This window comes from Pongo pygmaeus, chromosome 18 (assembly GCF_028885625.2).
Source record: "Pongo pygmaeus isolate AG05252 chromosome 18, NHGRI_mPonPyg2-v2.0_pri, whole genome shotgun sequence".
In the NCBI taxonomy this organism is placed as follows: domain Eukaryota; kingdom Metazoa; phylum Chordata; class Mammalia; order Primates; family Hominidae; genus Pongo; species Pongo pygmaeus.
This window is the reverse complement of record NC_072391.2, coordinates 70,727,017-70,747,416: the sequence shown is the minus strand read 5'-3', so window position 1 is coordinate 70,747,416 and position 20,400 is coordinate 70,727,017. Positions and strand designations below refer to the sequence as shown.

At 41.1% G+C, this 20,400-nt stretch overlaps 1 protein-coding gene across 1 annotated transcript in view; it reads right to left on the bottom strand.

Moving 5' to 3' along the window:
* The window catches only part of HYDIN (HYDIN axonemal central pair apparatus protein), a 488,520-nt gene that overhangs the window by 155,342 nt on the left and 312,778 nt on the right, over positions 1-20,400 (bottom strand). Inside the window, exons 32-40 of the mRNA XM_063654515.1 lie at positions 19,586-19,723; positions 15,668-15,845; positions 13,215-13,342; positions 9,429-9,562; positions 8,829-8,965; positions 8,468-8,595; positions 8,124-8,315; positions 7,638-7,787; positions 4,828-5,067 (exon numbers count right to left, since the gene is read on the bottom strand). Coding sequence (XP_063510585.1) covers positions 4,828-5,067; positions 7,638-7,787; positions 8,124-8,315; positions 8,468-8,595; positions 8,829-8,965; positions 9,429-9,562; positions 13,215-13,342; positions 15,668-15,845; positions 19,586-19,723 — 1,425 coding nt within the window. The remainder of the gene's footprint in view (positions 1-4,827; positions 5,068-7,637; positions 7,788-8,123; positions 8,316-8,467; positions 8,596-8,828; positions 8,966-9,428; positions 9,563-13,214; positions 13,343-15,667; positions 15,846-19,585; positions 19,724-20,400) is intronic.

The window sequence follows — 20,400 nt, the reverse complement described above, 5'->3', positions numbered from 1 at the left end:
CATGTAAAATAAGATCCATGTAAATTTTAGAATTTACATGGAAGGGCAAAATTAAAGCATTAATGAAAAGGAATAAAAGAAGGGTATTGCCCTACCAGATGACAAGCCTTATTAGGAAGCTGTAGTAATAGACAGAGTGGCAATGATGCTGGGACAGACACACTGACCACTGAAATAGAAGAGAAAGCTCAGAATTGACCCATTTATTTATGGAACTGTGATAAAGGATAGAGGTGGCATACAGAATCCATGGGCAAAGGAGGCAATATGCCAAAGACTGGCTGATACAGGGCACAAAGGCCTGGCAAACAAGCAGCAACTGGACTGGGGCAACTCCAAAGGGCCAACCCAGCTCCAGAGCTTCCTGTACGATTAGCTGAAGTCTCTGTTGCCATCTCATCACAGTTCATCTCCCTCCGCCCAACTCTGCTGTCCTGTTCTTCAAAGGTGTTCCTGAGAGTGCCCCCAAGAAACCTCCCACATGCAAATCTCAAGTCTTAGATTGTGCTTTCCACGGAGCCTGACTCTTGATAGGAGGTGCTGTACCAACAAAAGCCACTAAGGATCTCATAAATTCCTGATGAAAAGACTCTCCCCATAGGGGCAGATTCCCATTCTGAGAAAAACTTCTGGGAGCAGACTGCAAACTAAGCAGGCTATCAACACTGGAAGTAAAGAAGACAGAAGATTCAAAGGCTGAGTGGGAGAGGGTCCAGAGGAAGCAGAACCCCCACTCAGCTAAGCCACCTTCAAATTCCTGACCCACAGAAAGCACAAGATGACAAATGTTTATTGTTTTAAGTTGGTAAGTTTGGGGCTAATTTGTTACGCAGCAAAAGATAACAAATACAGCGCTGGGCTTCATGGACAGGAATACCTTATGAGGAAACAATGGAGCAACATATTTAAAATAGTCAAGTGAAGAAAATGTAAGCCAAGAATATTGTATCTGATCTTCAAAAGTCACAGATAAATGGTTACGAATGTTTGAATACTCAGAGAATAACATTCCCATGGTCCCTGCCTGAGAAATCCACCAGAGAATGAACTGTAGACAACCCAGAAGTGATTGGAGAAGCTTCATTGTAAGGATTGGTGTTGGGCATTCAATATGTCTTAGTGTAAAACTAAGACTCCATGACGGAAATTAAGTCCTGATACCTTAATACTATAAACTCTGACAATACAGATAAAATACAAGTAGGAAATATGGGGGAAGGGTACATGAGATGACTACTCAGCTGGTATTAACTGGAAATAAAATCATTTTAAATTAGAGGATGGAAAGGGGAGAAGGAAAAAGAGATTACTAGCTAATTTTAATATTGCTCACAGGAGAGAATTAAGAGGCCGTTTCAAAGAGTAGGGCACTAAGGTTATTAGACAAAGGTGTAGCTCAAGGTAGGGCAGCAGGGTGGGAGCCTGAGATATGGATTTGGGGGAGCTGCTGGAACACAGCACAGAGGCCTCATCATGCTTATGGATAATAGGACTCAGTAGCCTTACTGTTAGTAGTAATATTGATATTACTATTTTGAAGTTATTTTATTAATTTAATTATTTTATTTTATTTTGAGACAGGGTCTCACTCTGTCACCCAGGCTGGAGTGCAGTGGTATGATCTTGGTTTACTGCAGCCTCGACCTCCCAGGCTCAACTGAACTCCCACCTCAGCCTCTCGAGTAGCTGGAACTACAGGCGTGTGTCACCATGTCCAGCCAAATTATTTTGTATTTTTTTTTTTGGAGACAGAGTCTCGCTCTGTCGCCCAGGCTGGAGTGCAGTGGCGCGATCACAGCTCACTGCAACCTCCGCCTCCCGGGTTCATGCCATTCCGCTGCCTCAGCCTCCTGAGTAGCTGGGACTACAGGCGCCTTCCACCATACCTGGCTAATTTTTTTTGTATTTTTAGTAGAGATGGGTTTCACCGTGTTAGCCAGGATGGTCTCGATCTCCTGACCTCGTGATCCACCTGCCTCGGCCTCCCAAAGTATTTTGTATTTTTTTTTTGTAGAGATAGGGTTTTGCTGTGTTGCCCAGCTGGGCTCAAACTCAATCCTCAAGCAATCCTCCTGCCTTGGCCTCCCAAAATGCTAGGATTACAGGTGTGTACAACTATGCCTGGCTAAATGTATATTTTATAAGATAAATTGATAAGTAAGTTTATATCCATGATTTTCAAGAGAAAGCAGAAACAAATGTATCATCAAAGAATTTAGATAAAATCCTATAATCTTAAATTGGAATTTGAAACATCATATGTGTTATGATTTTTTTCCCCTCTTAAAAATCACATTTCCTAATTCTATTTACTAAAAAGACCTAGAAAGTCACAATCCAGTGGTCCAGACTGTGATCTCTAAATGCTATTTCATACTAAAAGGAACAAGGGCTCCTTGGAGAAATGACTGACTCCAGGTCTGGGCAGGAAATGAACCTGTCAAGTCTGGGACATCTTAGGAGTGTCCTCCCTGCCAGTGGGTAACAAGACTTCACCTCCCCCCAAATCTGTCAGTAAAGCCCATGTGAGGAGCCTGGACTTCCACGTCCATCTGGTGGTAAAGAAATGCCCTTCCTCCCCTCTGCTGGGGTGGTGTCAGCTGAGGTCTAGTGGGAGTCAGAACTTTTGTCATTACCCAGTGGTCCTGGGTAGTACGGCTACCCCTCTACTTTTCCATGCAGAGTCAGTGGAGTCCGTGTGGAGAGTAGTAACAAGACACTCCTGCCCCTCCCAGCCAGGAAGGTATCAGTGGAGGCCTTGCAGAGAGCCAGAAATACCACTCCTGCCCAGCAGTAATGAAGAGCTCCTCCTACTGTTTGTCAAAGAAGGCCAAGGAGGGAACCTAGACTATTACCTGCATCTGGCAGTAAGAAGGCAGTGCCCCCTTCTTGCCCAAGTCGTTTCAGAAAAGGCCAGTTAAAACAAAATTTAAATAAGGTCCAGAGTCTCATAACATAATACCAAAAACACCCAGGTTTTAACTAAAAATCTTTCATCGTAGTAACAACCAGGAAAATTTCAGCTTGAATGACAAAAGAAAATGAATAGATATCAACTTCAAGGTAATAGTGATATTAGTTATCTTTCAAAGATTCTAAAGCAGCCATCATTGTAATGCTTTAGTGAACAATTATGAACATACTTGAAGCAAATAAAAAAAAGAAAGTCTTAGCAAAGAAACACAAGATATAAAAAAGAATCAAATGAAAATTTTAGAACGTAAAAATATAGTTACCAAAATAAAAATTCAATATATGGGCAGAATGAAATGGATGGAGAAGAGAATCAGCGAACTTGAAGATAAAATAATAGAAATTACTTACTGTGGATAACAGAGGAAATAGACTTAAAAAAAAGAAAAGAGCCTCAAAGAACTGTAAAACTGTAACAAAACAAAATATGAGTGTCATTTGAGACCTGGAAGGAAAGTAGAAAGAGCATGAGACTGAAAAAGGTACTTGAATAATGCCTGAAAAATTTCCAAATTAGAAAGAAGATAAAGATCAACAGATTCAAGAAACTCAGCAAATCCCAAACTGAATAAACCAAAGAAATTTATGCCAAGACACATTATAGTCAAACTTCTGTAAACTAAGACACAGAAAAATTCCTGAAAGCAGTGAGAGAGAGAAATGAAAACTTCCCTACAGAGGAAAAAAAAATAATTCAAATGACATTGGATTTCTCATTGGACCATGGAGGCCAGAAGAAAGTGGCATATATTCCAAGGGATGAAAGAACTGTCAGCTCAGAATTCTATATCTAGTGAGCAAATCCTTCAAGGATGAGGGGGGAAGTGAAGGCATTCTCAGATGAAGGAAAACTAAGAAATTTCTATCAGCAGGCATACCCTAACAACAGAGCTAAAGGTAGCTCTCTAAACAGAAAGTTAATAATAAAAGAAGAAATCTTGGCATACCAGAAAGGAAGAAAGAACAGAAAGAGTAAAAAGAGAGACAAATATAATACATTTTCCCTTTCCTCTGGGGTCTTCAAATGTATGTTTGACAGTTGAAACAATAATTATAGTGCTAGCTAATATAAGAAAAATATTTAAGACAGTTATATTAAAAATCGGAAGGCTGATGGGAGTTAAATGGAGGAAAGTTTTCTAAATTACACTAGAACTGGTAAAATGTCAATACCAGTGATTGACATTTAATCATTGACAGTCGATGATTATAATGTTATGTACAGATAATGTAATACCTACAGCAATAACTAAAGGAGCTATACAAAGAGATACACCCAAAAACACTCTGGGTAAATAAAAATGGAATGTTAAATAATGTTGAAGCAACTGACAGGAAAGTAGGAAAAAGTAAACAAAAAATTCCTGAAGGCAAAAAAATTCCAAAAAACAATAAAACATGCAATGGCAGACTTAAGTCCTGAAATAGCAATAATTACACTAAATGTAAACTAAATATATCAACTAAAGTCTAAATAGATCAACTAAAGTCAGAGACTGGCAGAGCATGTTTTTTAAAATGACCCAATTACACGCTGTCTACAAGTAATTCAACTTCAAATACAATGATATTGGCAAGTTGCTACATACGGTTCTTTACTATTTGAATTTTAACCGTGAACATTCATTAGCTTTTCAATTAGTTGCTTAAAATGTCTAGGATTCTACTCAGGTCAAGGGAAGTAAGTCAGAAAAGGCTATAGGGAAGTAATCACTAAATTGACAAGGAAGAATTCAAGGGGAAAAAGACGGGAAAGGCCAGGAGGATGTTATTGCGTGCAGAGAAAAGAGCATGAGTGCATAGCAGGGTCCAGCACGTGTAGAAAAACAGAGTTTGGCTTTGGCCTCTGCTCACCTTTTCTTCTATGAGATACTGCTGATCAAATTCTAAGGAATAAAACTCAATGGGGAAGTTGCAGGGATTCCTCACTATCACCTCGGCCTCATCTCCAGGTGCACAAAGTAGCAGTGGCCCCAGATCCAGGACTGAAGGACTAAATTCCAGGCGTGGCTCTAGACCTTGCCCACGTGCCAGCAGGGTAAGCTTTTGAGCACTCTGGGCAATCTGAAACACCAGGGTTTGGCTGTAGAATTTCTGGAAAACATAAAAACAAAACAAGCATCTGAATTTATTTCCATTACATGTCATGTAAAACAAAACACCGCTGAGGGGAAAAAACGTATCTATTTAGATTAAGAGAGAAAACTTATTATAAAATTGCATAAGAGTAATTTATATTACCGAATTAACACAAGTACTGGGTATTTAGCATGCCAAGCATTGTACCAAGTGCTAGATATCAAATAAATTCTGGGTGTCTATCATTCTAGCACTTGTATCAAGTGCTTCATCATTTGCAGCAAGCCCTCTGAGTGTCACTGTCACATTCCTCAGATCTTCCAGTGTGCTCAGACTTCCAGCTGCCACTGTCTGCACCTCTGGGCCTGAAGGTTCTCATTTCACGGACCCTGCTGCCCATGGGCAGGGGAGGGCAGGGCAGAAATGCCAGGGAAATGATATCATCTGGAATTAGTTATCAAGCAATGACTCTGGGGATTTACCGTAAAAAGACCCCAGCTCCCTTGCTCCTGAGGAGTGATGATACTGAAGTGCGTACTTTGTGAATTTTCCCAGAGTTTGGCAGAATGCCAGAGCTGGGGCATTCAGTTCATCAGATACAATTACAACCAGATACTGGTTAATAGTGATATCATAACTACTCACATGTTTTCTCAAAATGGTCCCCAAATCTACATTCCATCCCATAGTTCCAGTCTGATTTCACTGGGGAACCTACTAAACACACAGATCCTCAGATTCCATCCCTAGAAATCCTGACTCTGTAGGGGCAGAGTAAGGCTGGGATTCAGCATTTTTAACCAGATGCCTAGGTTATTCTGGCATAGCTGGACTCGTGGCTTGGTTTGAGTGGAAATTATGCAAATCACAATTTGAAGACCTCCTATCTTGGCTTGAAGGGGAAAAAGCAAATGGATGGAATGTATACAGACATACACACAGAAATATCTATTTCTGGACACAATAAGATAAATTATTGGCTAAGAAGAGTTTCTCTATAGTTATGGGCTTAGTACCTTATGATTCAAACTTCTGTATTTTAATTGCTGCTTATAGAAATCTTTCTAAAACATTTCATTCATTTTCTTGAACATGTTATCATGCCTAAGAATTGTTGTTGTGGATGTCATTGATTTCTTGGAGCTGCTAATGTTGATGATGATGCAGATACATGGATTGTATGGGCTGCAGGGCTAACCAATTCCTTGTATACAGCTAATAAATTTCTCCCTTAATTGGTGGAAACATTTTATTAACTTTGACCAATTCCAACTCAACATTCATGAAACTGCTTGAACAAATCTTTTTTTTTTTTTTACTATATTTCCCTCATTAAGTAATGGGAAAAAAATCCACAATCTTGAGTAAACCCTTTGAAAATTTTAAGACTCTTTAAGAATGACAAACATATTACTAATTTTCTTTTAAATGGACTGGGAAGATTTTGATAATGATAAAAACATGGGTTTTATTTTAGAATGAGATAGGAAGTCGTCTGCTTTTTCTCTTTCTCACTGAAGGTGCTTAAGCATTTCCTCAAAGCGATTACAAGGAAAATGGGAGTTAACCATAGCTCTTCTATAAAACACAGATCAATTTTTCTTTTAAAATAACAGAATAGAGAAAAATATATTTCCCAAGTGCCTTAGGCTTTGAATAAAAGTCTTTACAGTGCAACCTCTTGAGATTCTCTCTGGTTCGAGGATTTTATTAATTTTACTATGTTCCTGGTCAGAAGTAGCTTTAAGTTGATTATGTTCACAAAAGAAACATTTATGAGGCTCCGGGAGGCCATCTACCAGGACAAACTTTTCACGACTACTGATGATAATAGTTAATAGTTATTGAGAGACTTACTTACAAAGAGCAGCACTCTGTGTAGTTTATTCAATACTGTGCATTTAATCTTCAAAATGACCTTAGGAGGTAGTCATTACAGGTTGACAATAAGTTATCTGAAACCCAGGGGCCAGATACTTTCAAATTCAGATTTTTAAAATAGTAAGCACAGTACATATACCCTATGTTACCTAATACCTTCAGCAGGGTCTGGGGCAGGTCCCCTGTAATCAAACACATTAACAGTTGTTGGCAATGTTTGACTCTGAAAACAAAGGTTAAATGGCATCATGTCAGTTCAGATGAGATTTTTCTGCCAAATGAGTTTTAGTGCAAAGCTTATGAAATCTCAAACCCCCCACCCCCAGTTTTGGATCTTACTGGGTTTCAGAATTTCAATAAGGACTTTTGATATGCAACATTACTATTTTTTCTTTTATCTATGAGTGAACTGAGACTGAATGAGGCTAAGTAATTTCCTCAAAGACACACAGCATGTAAGTGTGCAGAGGCAGAAGGCTACTAACCCAGGCCTTCTGATAAAAACTGATGTGTTAGTCCGATGATTCCAGACCACCAGGCCACACAGCTCCTATGTGAACCAGAAGTGCTTGAGATGCCATATTCAGAAAAGCAAGGCACAGGTCACTCAAAGCTTCCCTTGAGACCCAAACAAGCATGGACTTTGAGTAAAGCTCAAAGAGATCCAGAGAATCTAAATGAAGCCGCGTTTCTTTAAAGCTCACCTCTTCTTTTGGCATGAATTTCACTTGCACGTTGGACTTCTCACCAGGATCCAAGACTCCAGAAATGGGCTGGATTTCGAAGATCCGTGTCTTTGGCTTTAATTCAGCACGTAGTTTCTGTCTTAAGTACTTCGGCATGTGTTTCTCCAGCTGGTTTATAAATATTAGACAATTAGATCATCTTCTACGGAAAATGAGCTCATTCACCTTCCACTCACACAACCCACATTTCCTGAGTACCTCTCAGGTGTCGGGGAATGTGTAGACACCAGAGGTACAAAGATGAATAAGACATTCCACCCAACAGCATGGCCTGATAGGACCTCAAGCGCTGGGCTAAGGGCCCAGGTTTTATTCAGGAGGCAATGGTTGCCACTGAAAATCTTTGAGCAGGAGATTGAAATGATGAGCGCCAAGACCTAGAGTTACAAATCTGGCTGAAATGGAGATGGAGAAAGGAGGACCAATGGGCCACAGCTCATTTACCTTGTCAACAGGCTTTTGGCTCTGGACAAACCATTCACAAGGGACTTGGAGATGATTGGAAAGCTGAATAGTTTCCACCAGGCACTGTCCACACTGAATTGTGGCAAAGTCCACTTTTCCACGAGAGAGAGTCATGGTTGGAATGGTCACCTTGGCTTGGAGACAGATGTGAACTGTTGGCCCTCCAACCACCTAGAGAGGGTATAAACTGTAGTTATCACATGGCATGGGGTTGGGGAAAGGAAGAATCATGGCTCTGACATAATAACTCGATTATCCCAGGGGCCATCAGCAAGCAGAGCTGGAAACCTGCAGGTCCGGGTGGGCCCAGCGGTGCCTTGTACCTTGATGGGCAGAATGACTTCTTTGCTTCCAACAGGAAGATTGGCCCCCTGTGGGTCAAATCTCACTTCAAATATTTCCGTTTCACAATGAGGCAGATTCTTTACACGATCTAGCTCAGTACTGAATCCTGGACCAAGACAAAAAAAAATTTCTTCGTGGGAAAGAGAAATAGCAAACAAGAGCTGCTCTACAGAAAGCCCCCACTGGGTCAGAATGACTGCTCAAAGGATCACTGAACAGCCCAAGAATCCTTTTAGCTGATCCCAGAGGCACAAATGCTGCTCCAGGAGGACAGTACTGATGAGTTCCTTGCGAGAAATGACCAAGTGCAATAGGAAAGGGTCTCCCCAGCCTGGGTACCTGTCTCATGAAGGACACGCTTGTCTGCGTGGAATGACACTGGAAAGTGACTGGTGTTGATGATCTTGATGATGTGGGTTCGGACTTCGCCAAGGATGATGTAGCCAAAGTCCAGGATGTACTCTGGCAGCTGGATTCTGAAATGATTAATAGACCTTACTAGTCACTTTCAAACCCAGAAGGCTACTTTTCCAAAAGTGAGAGAGTCTGATTTATTTTTCTACCTCCTGTGCACAATTTTATTCTCCAGAGTGGAGAACAACCAATGGCTACCCAACGGAGACTAGAAACAACGTTAACTCCCCCAGAGATTCACACCACTGTTTTGGCCATTATCTCAGAACATGTTCAGCGTGGGCCCTTATGGACCTGAAGCGAAGCCTGTCCATTAGACATAGCTGTAATGTTCTCACTCTAAGAGGCAGAAACCTGCCCAGTTGGCTTGATGCTAGGGGATGGCGGATAAGTGAGGAGAGTGGATTTCATTGCGAGATGATCAGCCAGTGTTTCAGGGAGTGTGCTGCATGAGGCAGCACTGCTTGCTCTGCTACACTCTGAAACAAGCACAGCACAGAAGGGCGGTCACTGGAAACCACTCACTTGGCCAGTTTGCGGCGACTCCGATGGCTGAAGCAGGTGTCATCCATAGGATCAGGGGTGGTTGTTTTCTGATGTTCTAGGACATAGCTTTGGACTATAAGTCTTTCTACCTCCATCTGGAGATGAGCACTTACCTGAAGCAAGAGGGAAGAGCAAGTCAGCAAATTCTTTAGGAACATGCATTCTCAACAGGGACAATATCGCCCCTAAAGAGGCAAAAATTAGTTCTTGGAGGGTGGTGGAAAATATCTTAAATATTACAATGGTTTGTGGCCCCCAAAGAGCCACAGAACATAACAGATACACAGTATGTTTAAAGCATCACATTTTTCCTGGGAAGGGCATGGGGAGGGTAAGCAAATCGGTATATCCACACCACGGAATACTCAGCAGTAAAAGGGAATGAATTATTGAGGTGCACAACTTGAATGGATTACAAGGGCATTATGTGGAATGAAAAAAGCCAATCTCAAAAGGCGATGTGCTGTATGATTCCATTTATATAACATTCTTGAAATAACAAAAGGCTCAAGATGGAGAACAGACGAGTGGCTGCCAGAGGTAAGGGACAGGGAGAGAGGGGTGGATGTGGTTATAACCTGGGCACATGTAAGGCCAAACACAAATGGAAAATGAGGCTTAGTTCTCCTTGTTGAAAATAAGGGAAGAGACTTCTCTTCCTCTCCTTAGAGTATTTAGTTTAGGACATTTGTAATTTTAAGTTCTTTGAAATGTTATCTCTTTGAAATGTAGATAAATCTTTTTAAAAGTGAAATAAGCCTCTTGCCAGCTTTAGGACGCAGAAGTGTCCTTCTCAAGGACCTGGGAACCATCTCTTTGACATGTAATCAGCAAGAAAGGTGAAGTCCCTACTCCCAGTTTCTGTGAGAGGATGGGAGCCTAGCTTCCATGGGGCCCTGCTAGAAAGACAAGTTTGTTTTTCCTTTGGATAAAGCCAATTAGCTAACACAGTTGGTCACCTCAATTACCATGTCGATTTAGGATAAACTATGTGTGACAAATGATGGTGTCAAGTCCCCTTACTTGAGACTAGCTATTTTTTACTCTGAGAACAGGAATGAAACGGATTGGATCTGGTTGGCTCTATAGGAGGGGCAGACTTCCTTCTGTCTTTGCAATCTCTCAGCAAATTGCCTGTGATGGGCATCACATTCTGGTTTAATGCTTATTCAATAATAAAATTGTTTTCTTTCTCTTCTACCTCTGTGGATAGATTTTCTGGGTTGGAAGGAGATTTTAATTTTATTTCCCCAAGAAGCATGAGGAATCCTGGTGGTAATGGAGTAGTTCTGGATCTTAACTGTGGTGGTGGGTTCACAAATCTACATGCGATAAAATTGCACAGAACTACACCACACACACACACACACACACACATGCACGCAAAAGTGGTGAAATCTGAATAAGCTCTGTGGCTTGTACCAATGTCAATTTCATGGATTTGATGTTGTACTATAGTTATACGAGATGTTACTGCTGGGAAAACCCTTTTTTTTTTTCAATTTCCTGTAAATATATAATTATTTCAAAATAAAAAGTTAAAAAGTATATGTCAAACTATTCAAGGAGATTCCATTTTGTATATAATAAATAAAAATATTTCATGGGGAGTATTAGGAAAAAAGGTCTACAATGGATTTTTAGGGAGAGATAATGGAAAAGGTTGAGAAATACTGTTTGAAAAGGGCTAATCCTTAAGTCTACGGCCCAGCAGGGAAGGTTAATGTGTGCCATGGCCCACAGAGAGGCACAGGAGGTGAGAGTGGAAGTGTGACAAATTGGGAGAGGAGCAGCATCTGCAGACAGCCTTCCCAGTTGTCTGGATTCTAGAGCAGCAAAGCCAACTCTGTGCTTGGCTCCTGAGCCACGAGTGGTCCACCCTGCCCTACTCAAGGGAACCAGCTTGGCTCTGCACATACCATCATATTCACAGAAACTCCACCCCACTGCTCTCCTAGGCTTTGATAAGGTGCAGCCTGGGAACCCAATAAGCAGGTGGAGACACATCATTGCTTCCAGTGGGCAGCCCGGGGCTGGCAGGAGAAGGCAGAGGCTAAGGGCACCATCTTAGCAGCTGGGCAGGCCTGGTTTCAAATCTTAGCTCTGTGCTTGCCTTGGGACATGCACTTCACTTCTGTAAAACTAAAATTTAGATGACAGCGGCACCATTCTCCCCCCACCCTCATTGTGGGAGGATTTAACAAGATAACAGTGCAGGTTAACAGTATGGCACAGGCTTAGTATAAGAGTCCAATAAATGGTAACTGATGTTATTAATTATGATCATCCCTGGTGCTAAGGTTCACTTTTAGCATCTTGTACTTGAACCAGGCTTCTGCAAAACAAATAATCACCGGTGGGCTTTGGTGCTTCCAGTCTCCCCCATGACACCTTTCTCCCCCACATTAGAGCCCCCTCTTAACCAACCTAAGGGCTCTCTAGCCACATATATGATTCTTCCTTAGAACAACATTCTCATGGACATTTGCATTTGGAAAGAAGAGCACAGGGGGATGGCAGCTGTCAGGGTCAGGAATAGACTGTTAAAACAGGACTTTCAGGGGTGATGAGAGAGGACATATTGGGATTTTGTCTTCCTATCCCAGCCTTTATTTACAAGCTGAGAAGCTCTCTCCTCCAGAGACCCTCGCTTGGCTCCCACCTCTGTGGCACCACATGCTCCTGACTTTTCCAGAATCTTTTGGCCACCCTTCTCCCCCACTCAGATGCTGGGGTATTTTGGGGCTACGTTCTGCATCTGCCTTTTTTCCTGCTCACTAGACATACTTCCTAGGGAATCTCCCCATGTCCTGTGATTGCAATGATCATCTGATGACTCTCAAGTCACTTTCTCCAACCTCTCTCTCTCCCCAAGGTGCCCAGCGGTGGCTCCAGTTCCCTACTGGCTGCTCTACGCAGATGATGCACAGAAATCTCACATTCAGTAGCCACGGGAAGCAGCTGAACTCCTTTCCCTTCCCTCCCCTCCCACCAAGACCTTGCTTCTCCTCCTGAGTTGCCTGTCTCAGTCCCCCTTCTTACCTCGTCATCCAAGCAAGACTTAGAGTTCCCCTCCACCCCATGCCCATATCCAATCAATCCCTAAGACTTGACCATTCCACTTCTGGAATATTCCTTGAACCCACCCAGTTCGCCCTGTCCCCACTGTCATCACCATTGCTTACAGCACCACCATCTCTCACCTAGAATTACTCCATCAGCTTAAAAAAATTGTAGAGATGGAGTTTCACCATGCTGTCCAGGCTGGTCTCAAATTCCTGGCCTCAGGCCATCCTTGGCTTCCCAAAGTACTGGGATTATAGGAATGGGCCACTGCACCTGGCCCTCCATTAGCTTCTAAAAAAACTGATCTCTCGAATCTACTCTCATCATCCCCAAGTTCCTGTCCCCTCAGAGCTCCACATGGCAGCCAGAGGGATCTCTTAAAGATGCGAAGTCGATTGGGCCACACCTCTCATTGCCCTTAGGATGAAGTCCAAAAACCTTAATAGATCAGCCATCTGATACCTCACCTCCTGGGCTCATCTTGCCTCTCCTAGATTCCTGCTTCTTTGCCTTATCTCTGTCTTTCTCCTTTCTATACCTCAGAGACCATGTCCTTGCCCCTGGGCTTCTGCACGCAGTGCCCTTCTGCACACGCACCCCACACACTGTGCACGCAGCGCCCTCTGCACACAACTCCTATGCACTCTGCACGCACCGCCCTCCTGCACAGGCATCCCGTGCAGGCTGGAGCTGTCTTACCTCAGCAGGCTCGTCTTCTGGCACTTCCTCAGTTATTATGTCAAAGTGATCGAGCGTTTCACATTTGTTATACTCTTTGTCTGTGTTTTTCCTGGCTTGATTCAAGAACATTTCATACTTTTCATTTGCTGTACCAGGGTGGGGAGTGGGGGTTGGAAGGAGAGCAGAATCAGGAAGGTCAGAAAAATATGAATGATGTCGCAAACACAGCCTCTCAGCTCCTGGTAAGGTGGGAAGGGAAGTGGACTTTTGGATACTTCGTCTGCCCTGCTTTCCCTGCTTCAGAGGGTGAGGTGATTTGAGAGTTGAATTTGTATTAGAGACCTCACTGAGTTCAATGAGATTATGCTTTAGTGAAGGACTGGCTGGTTCTCCAGAATTTGAAGGCAGTAACATTTGAAGCCACTCAAAGGGTGACCCACTTGATCCTGGCTTGCTTGGGGCTTTCTTGGTTCTAGCACTTAAACCCCTACACCCTGGAGCTCTACCAGTACTGGACAAACCCAGACAGCCGGTCACCCTTTAAGTCACTTTTTATGTTTATTAAATCTCAATTAACAAAAGATATGTTTGGGTCAAGTTGCTTTAATTAACACTAAATATGCCACATTATCCTGAATCAGGGAGGGTAGGTAATCGGTGGAGAGATTCCCACCCGAATTTACCACTATGCCAGTGCAAATTCAAATACTTTGAAAGGCAAGGTAGCAAAGTCATTTAAAATGCCTACTATAGGCCAGGTGTGGTGGCTCACACCTGTAATCCTAGCACTTTGGGAGGCTGAGGGCGGGCAGATTGCCTGAGCTCAGGAGTTCAAGACCAGCCTGGGCAACATGGCAAAACCCCGAATCTACAAAAAATTAGCTGGGCATGGTGGTGCGTGGCTGTAATCCCAGCTACTGGGGAGCCTGAGGCATGAGAATCGCTTGAGCTCTGGAGGTGGAGGTTGCAGTGAGCTGAGACCCCATCACTGAACTCCAGCCTGGGTGACAGAGCAAGACTCTGTATCAAAAAAAAAAAAAAAAAGCCTATTATAAAACAATAGGAAATGCTGTGAGTGTAGTGAACTGGAGAACAGAAGACCCGACTAATGGTGTTCAAATTTAAATTATTTTAAAGCCCTTACTGGCCAAACCATGTCTACTTCCCTGATGAGGCCAGCTGTGTGCCCAGTTTCAACCGTATGGCAAAGGTTTTCCTTCCTGAAATTATATGTGGAGCTGGAGTAACCCTCATCTAGCTGGAACTCTAGATAGAAGAGTGTAACATGGTGTTAGCGTTACTGACATTTATTGCCAGGCATTGTGGCTCAACACCTGTAATCTTAGTGCTTTGGCAGGCTGAGATGGGAGGATCACTTGAGACCAGGAATGCAAGACTAGCCTGGGTAACAAAGTGAGATCCTATCTTAAAAAAAAAAAATTAAAAAATTAGCCAGGCATGGCAGTGCACATCTGTAGTCCCAGCTACTCAAGAGGCTGAGGAGGGAGGATCCCTTGAGCCTAAGAGTTAAGATTACAGTGAGCTCTGATTGCACCACTGTATTTCAGCCTGGGTAACAGAGCGAGACCTTTTTAAAATAGGGACAGGGTCTTGCCTATATATGTATAAAAATATATTTATATATATATGCAAGTTTTCAGGGAGCAGACAAGTAGAATTTAGTGGATGATTATGAACAGGAGAGTTAGTGACTTCAGGGAATGGGGTAACAGGAAAGGCTGGGTGGGAGGACTTAGTCTGAAGCTTTTTAGGGAAAGTAGATTTCAAGGAGCTTAAAGAGAGATTCATAAAGAGTGAGAGGTTTCCCTGATCCATCGTCCTGTACCTGACGTCAGGAAGAAAGAGCCACAGACAGTCTATGGCTAAAAGGGCTGCTCAGCTGAGGTTCGGAATCTGCCAAGACAGAAATATTCTGGTACAAAAGGATAGTCCTGGGGGCCAGATGTAACTGGAAAATGTAAGTGGGACGACAATTATTCAAGTCTAATTTAGCCTTCACCCTGTGTAATGCCAAAATAAGGGCTCAGAATCTGTGTCTGCCTTTCTGTGCAGTTTATACTTTGAGAATTCTACTCCTGGAAGCTCATTGGCTCTTACCTTCCCACTGGCATCTAGGAGAATGTCACAGGGAAAGGACAGCTCGGGGAAAGACTGGGGCCGGAAGGAAAGTGCACGGGAGGAGGAAAAGCTTTTGGAGGTAAATTTCCTGATCCCTCTGTCAGTAATTCAATAATGGCCAAATTGGCCAGCGTTCTTCATTTGGGGCTGCCATAGACCATTTCTTGTCTCAGTAAACTCAGGTCACCAATTTGGCAGTTGAGGAATAACATGGAAGAGAACCACAGGGGATTTCCAAGCAAATAAAGTAAGTAGCCAGCAACCTTCCAATAAACAAAGCTAAAATGCTTGTTTTGGCCCCAGTAGGGAACTACTCCAGTGTGAAGTAGTACCTGTGAGGTTCCTGGGGAGATCGAGGCAGATTTGGGGAAAGATTCCCTCTCCGCTCAGAGTGATATTTTCTGGGTCCAGGTGGGCGATCTGTATCTGGAAACTCCTTTTAAAGACCTCAGGTACTCCAGGTAGGTAGTAAACTTTTAATACCTGCTCTTGATGTGAACTGATAAAGCCCTATGCGGTAGAAAGACCAGAAAAGGGAAAATGAATGTGCTACAGGTTCAACTCATTAAATTACTTAAAACAACAACAACAATGACAAAGTAAACCTAAAAAAAGAAGGAAAGGAGTAAGAGATTTAATGAAATAGAGTGCAAAGAAACAGAAGAGGTTCATAAATCCACAAACTGGTTCTTTGAAAAAAGACAAATAAAATACACAAAACTGGCAAGACTGATTAAGAAGATAAGGAGAAAAGTCACCAAAAATGTAAAAAGAAAGATGGTTCGGCTGGGTGCGGTGGCTCATGCCTGTAATCCCAGCACTTTGGGAGGCCAAGGCGGGTGGATCATGAGGTCAGGAGATCGAGACTATCCTGGCTAACATGGTGAAACCCCGTCTCTGCTAAAAATACAAAAAATTAGCCGGGCGTGGTGGCAGGCACCTGTAGTTCCACCTACTCAGGAGGCTGAGGCAGGAGAATGGCATGAACCTGGGAGATGGGGCTTGCAGTGAGCCGAGATCGTGCCACTGCACTCCAGCCTGGGCGATAGAGTGAGACTCCGTCTCAAAAAAAAAAAAAATTGGTTCATAAATATATAGTAAAATAGTATATAAATCATATACAATTATGAGAAAACTTTATGTCAATATATTAAAACATTTTTGTGAAATTAACAATTTCCTAGAAAAATATGAATAACAAAACTCAAAAACCTTGGAGTGATCTGTATCCTATATAAAAGCTGAAAAATGAAGACAATTACCCTGACAAAGGAATATACGGCATTGGAAGCAAGTTCTGCCACTCCTTCAAAAACAGATAATCACTTCAGTTTATGAGCCATTCAGGAAATAGAAGAGAGAGAAATGCCCATTTATTTATTCTGATATCCAAACTGATCAAATGTAGCATGAAGAAGGAAATTTATGAACCAACGATCACTTAACAAAGGTGCAAAAATCGTAAGTAAAATGTTAGCTGAGTGAATCCAGCTATATATATATATATATATACATATATATATTTAAATGCAGATGGTAGCATATAGAGTGTTTTTCATCTTCCTTTTCTTTTCGTTTTACCTAACAATATATTTTACAATTAATTCAATATTAGTACATCTAGAGCTGCTAGCATAGTGTTTTTCATCTTCCTTTTCTTTTCATTTTACCTAACAATATATTTGACAATTAATTCAATATTAGTACATCTAGAGCTGCTCCATCCTTTTTAGTTGCTACATATTATTCCATTACATAGTTTTAATATATTTTTAAAAACTAGTTTCCTACTGATAGACATTTGGTTTGTTTCTGGTCTTTTGCTATTGCCAATACAGATTATATAGGAAATAATCTTATAAACACATTTTGCAAATGTGGGAACGTGTATGTAGAATAAATTCTTAGAATTCATTTCTTAGAATTTCTTAGAATTCATTTCTTAGAAATTCATTTCTTAGAAATGAAATTTATGGGTCACAGTGTAATTTTGATAGATAAGGCCAAATTATTCTCTATAGAGTTGTTATCAATTTACAATAACTGCAGCAATGTAAATTCAAATGCTTAAGAAATCTTTAGAAAAAGGGCAAGGAAAACATAGCAATTATGATAAAAAGATGGAATAGAAAGAAAACACTGAGGAAATTTAAAAAATAGACAAAATACGATGAAAGAAATAATAGCAAGCATTTCCATTTTGCTAATCATAAGAATGTGCTAAATGTTCCTATTGAAACTTAAAGACTCTCAAAGAAGATTAAAAAATAAAATCCAAATACATATGTTTTATGAATGATAAGCCTAAAACAAAATGAAATAAGACTGTGGGCAAATTACGTAAGGCAAAAAGAAAGCAGCAATCATAATATTAAGACCAAACAAAGCGGAATTCAAAGAAGAGCATTCAAAGGGAACAAGAAGGGAATTGAAGGTAGACAGAATACACAGTCCATGATGAACACTTAATAGTCATGAGATCTTCTGTGTCAACACAGAAACAAAAGGGTATGAAACAAAAAGGTGTATGTATTTGTAGAAAACAATAGAGAAATGGACAAAAGTTTTATATACCACTCTTGAGTCTTAGAAAAATTAAACAGAAAAAGATACAGAAGATTTTAATGTTATAATTATTCGGGTTAATTTAGTAGAGATTCCAGATATGATAATCTGAATTCTATAGCCCAGGTAACATTATTTTCAAACATTTATTAGTATTAAAAATTACTTTAGGTCACTAAAATATATTAATAAATTCACTAAGTAGGAATTTAGAGCGTCATATTATCTGATCATGATTCAAAAAAACCTCAATATTAGTAACAATTTAAATAACAAAAGTAAAAATCATAATCATTTGGAAATTTAAAAAAAATATATTTTAAATTACAGTTGTAAGTAAAACTATAATTTAAGACAACTTAGAAAATAATGAAAATCATAATAGTAAATATTAACATGTATAAAACACACAAAATTGTCATCTACTTTTTTATCTGTAATTTTCTTAAAATATAAGGGATAAGGCTAAAGGTGTCCTTAGGCAAATGAATAGTCTTACATTTTTTCATTATTAACTAAGAAAAAAAATAAAAGTAGGCATTCAAGTCAGGAAGTTAGAGAAACAAAACACAAGAGTGAATTTGGGTTGGGCGAGATGGGGCTCACGCCTGTAATCCCACCACTTTGGGATGCCAAGGCGGGCGGACACCTTGAGTTCAGGAGTTCAAGACCAGCCTGGGCAACATGGCAAGACCCTGTCTCTAAAAAACAAAAAATAAATAAATAAAACAAACAATAAATACAAAAATTAGCTGGGTGTGGTGGTGCATGCCTGTGGTCCCAGCTATGTGGGAGGCTAAGGTGGGAGGATTGCTTGAGCCCAGGAGGCAGCGGTTGCAGTGAGTCGAGATCCGCACTCCAGTCTAGGTGACAGAGCCAGACCTGGTCTTAAAAAAAAAAGTGAATTCAAAAGATTAGCTAAGACAAATTGGGAAAAAAACCAAAAGGGGAGTTGACCTAACAGATATTAAGATGTATTTCTAAAGCCATAGCAACTAAAATAGTACAGTATTAATGCAGGGACAGACAGAGCAATGAAGAATAAAGAGACCAGCAGTAAACCCAAATATGTGAGATGATTTAGGGGAAGAACAGACTTTATCATCAAAGATGATGGTGCTCATTATCTTTGGATTTACAAGATTATGAATAATTACACTTTAAAAATATTTTCCATTTTTTATAACAATTATGTACTATTTTCATAGTGAGAAAAATTCAACAAATGTTCCTTGGAACTGGTAGATCAACATAATATGAACAAGGAACCACTTTCTGTGTTTGCTTCTGAAACCAGTTTGGCTCAGCGCAGTCTGCTGGTGTTTTCACACCTGCTGAATGAAGTCAGTAGAGAGGAAGCCCTCGGGAATTACAAGGGCAGTGTGAAGACATCGGCGGAAATAAATTAGTCTCATTATCATGGAAAAAAAATCCATGGGTTGCATCTGTCTTGTTGATTGCTGTATCCCTGGTGCCTGGAAACTGGCTACTGTGTGACTAAATAAATATTTGTTTAATAAATGAGTGAAGTAGCTTGGATTTATTTTTATTTTTTTTCTGCTTCTGAGAGTTCTTTAGTTTCAATAAAAAAAAAAGTCACACTTGTAATCCTGGTCGTGAATACTCACTTGCATTGGGGTGGGGCTCGTAGATTTGAATTTGGACCCCTCCCACCGTTTACTTACGGAGACAGGCAGGATTAGTGGCACTCCAGGGAGAAGGTTGTCTGGAGAAGACTGGTGGTCAGTCAGAACCTTGAACTCAAAGCCGACTTTCCCCATGTTCGTCAGCGTGATTTCCCTCTCTGTGACGTGGTCAAACAGCTTGAGAAGAGAAGGAGAAGAGTGACTCCATCTTGAGATGCGGCTTTGATAGTGACAACGGTGCAGAAACATGCCTCATGGATAAGGGTGTGACAGCTCCTGATATAAATACTGGTCAATCTACATCTTGGCATCACAACAAATGCCTACTGGGGCACTAGACTCTGGAAACCTGGCTCTTAGTTCTTCTAAGAACCGATTTAGTTTAGGTATGGCTGTGGGGCTGAGCATTTCACCTTCCTGGGTCTCAGTTTTTTCACTACAGGAACTTGTAATAGAGAATCTTAAAGTAAGCTCTCTACATTAAAAAGATTTGCCTAGTATTCCATGGTGTATATGTGCCACATTTTCTTAATCCAGTCTACCATTGCTGGACATTTGGATTGGTTCCAAGTCTTTGCTATTGTGAATAGTGAGAAAGTAAGCTCGTAAGGCCCCAGCGAGATGCAGCCATAAAAAATGATGAGTTCATGTCTTTGTAGGGACATGGATGAAGCTGGAAACCATCATTCTCAGCAAACTATCGCAAGGACAAAAAACCAAACACTGCAAGTTCTCACTCATAGGTGGGAATTGAACAATGAGAACACTTGGACACGGGAAGGGGAACATCACACACCAGGGCTTGTTGTGGGGTGTGGGGAAGGGGGAGGGATAGCATTAGGAGATATACCTAA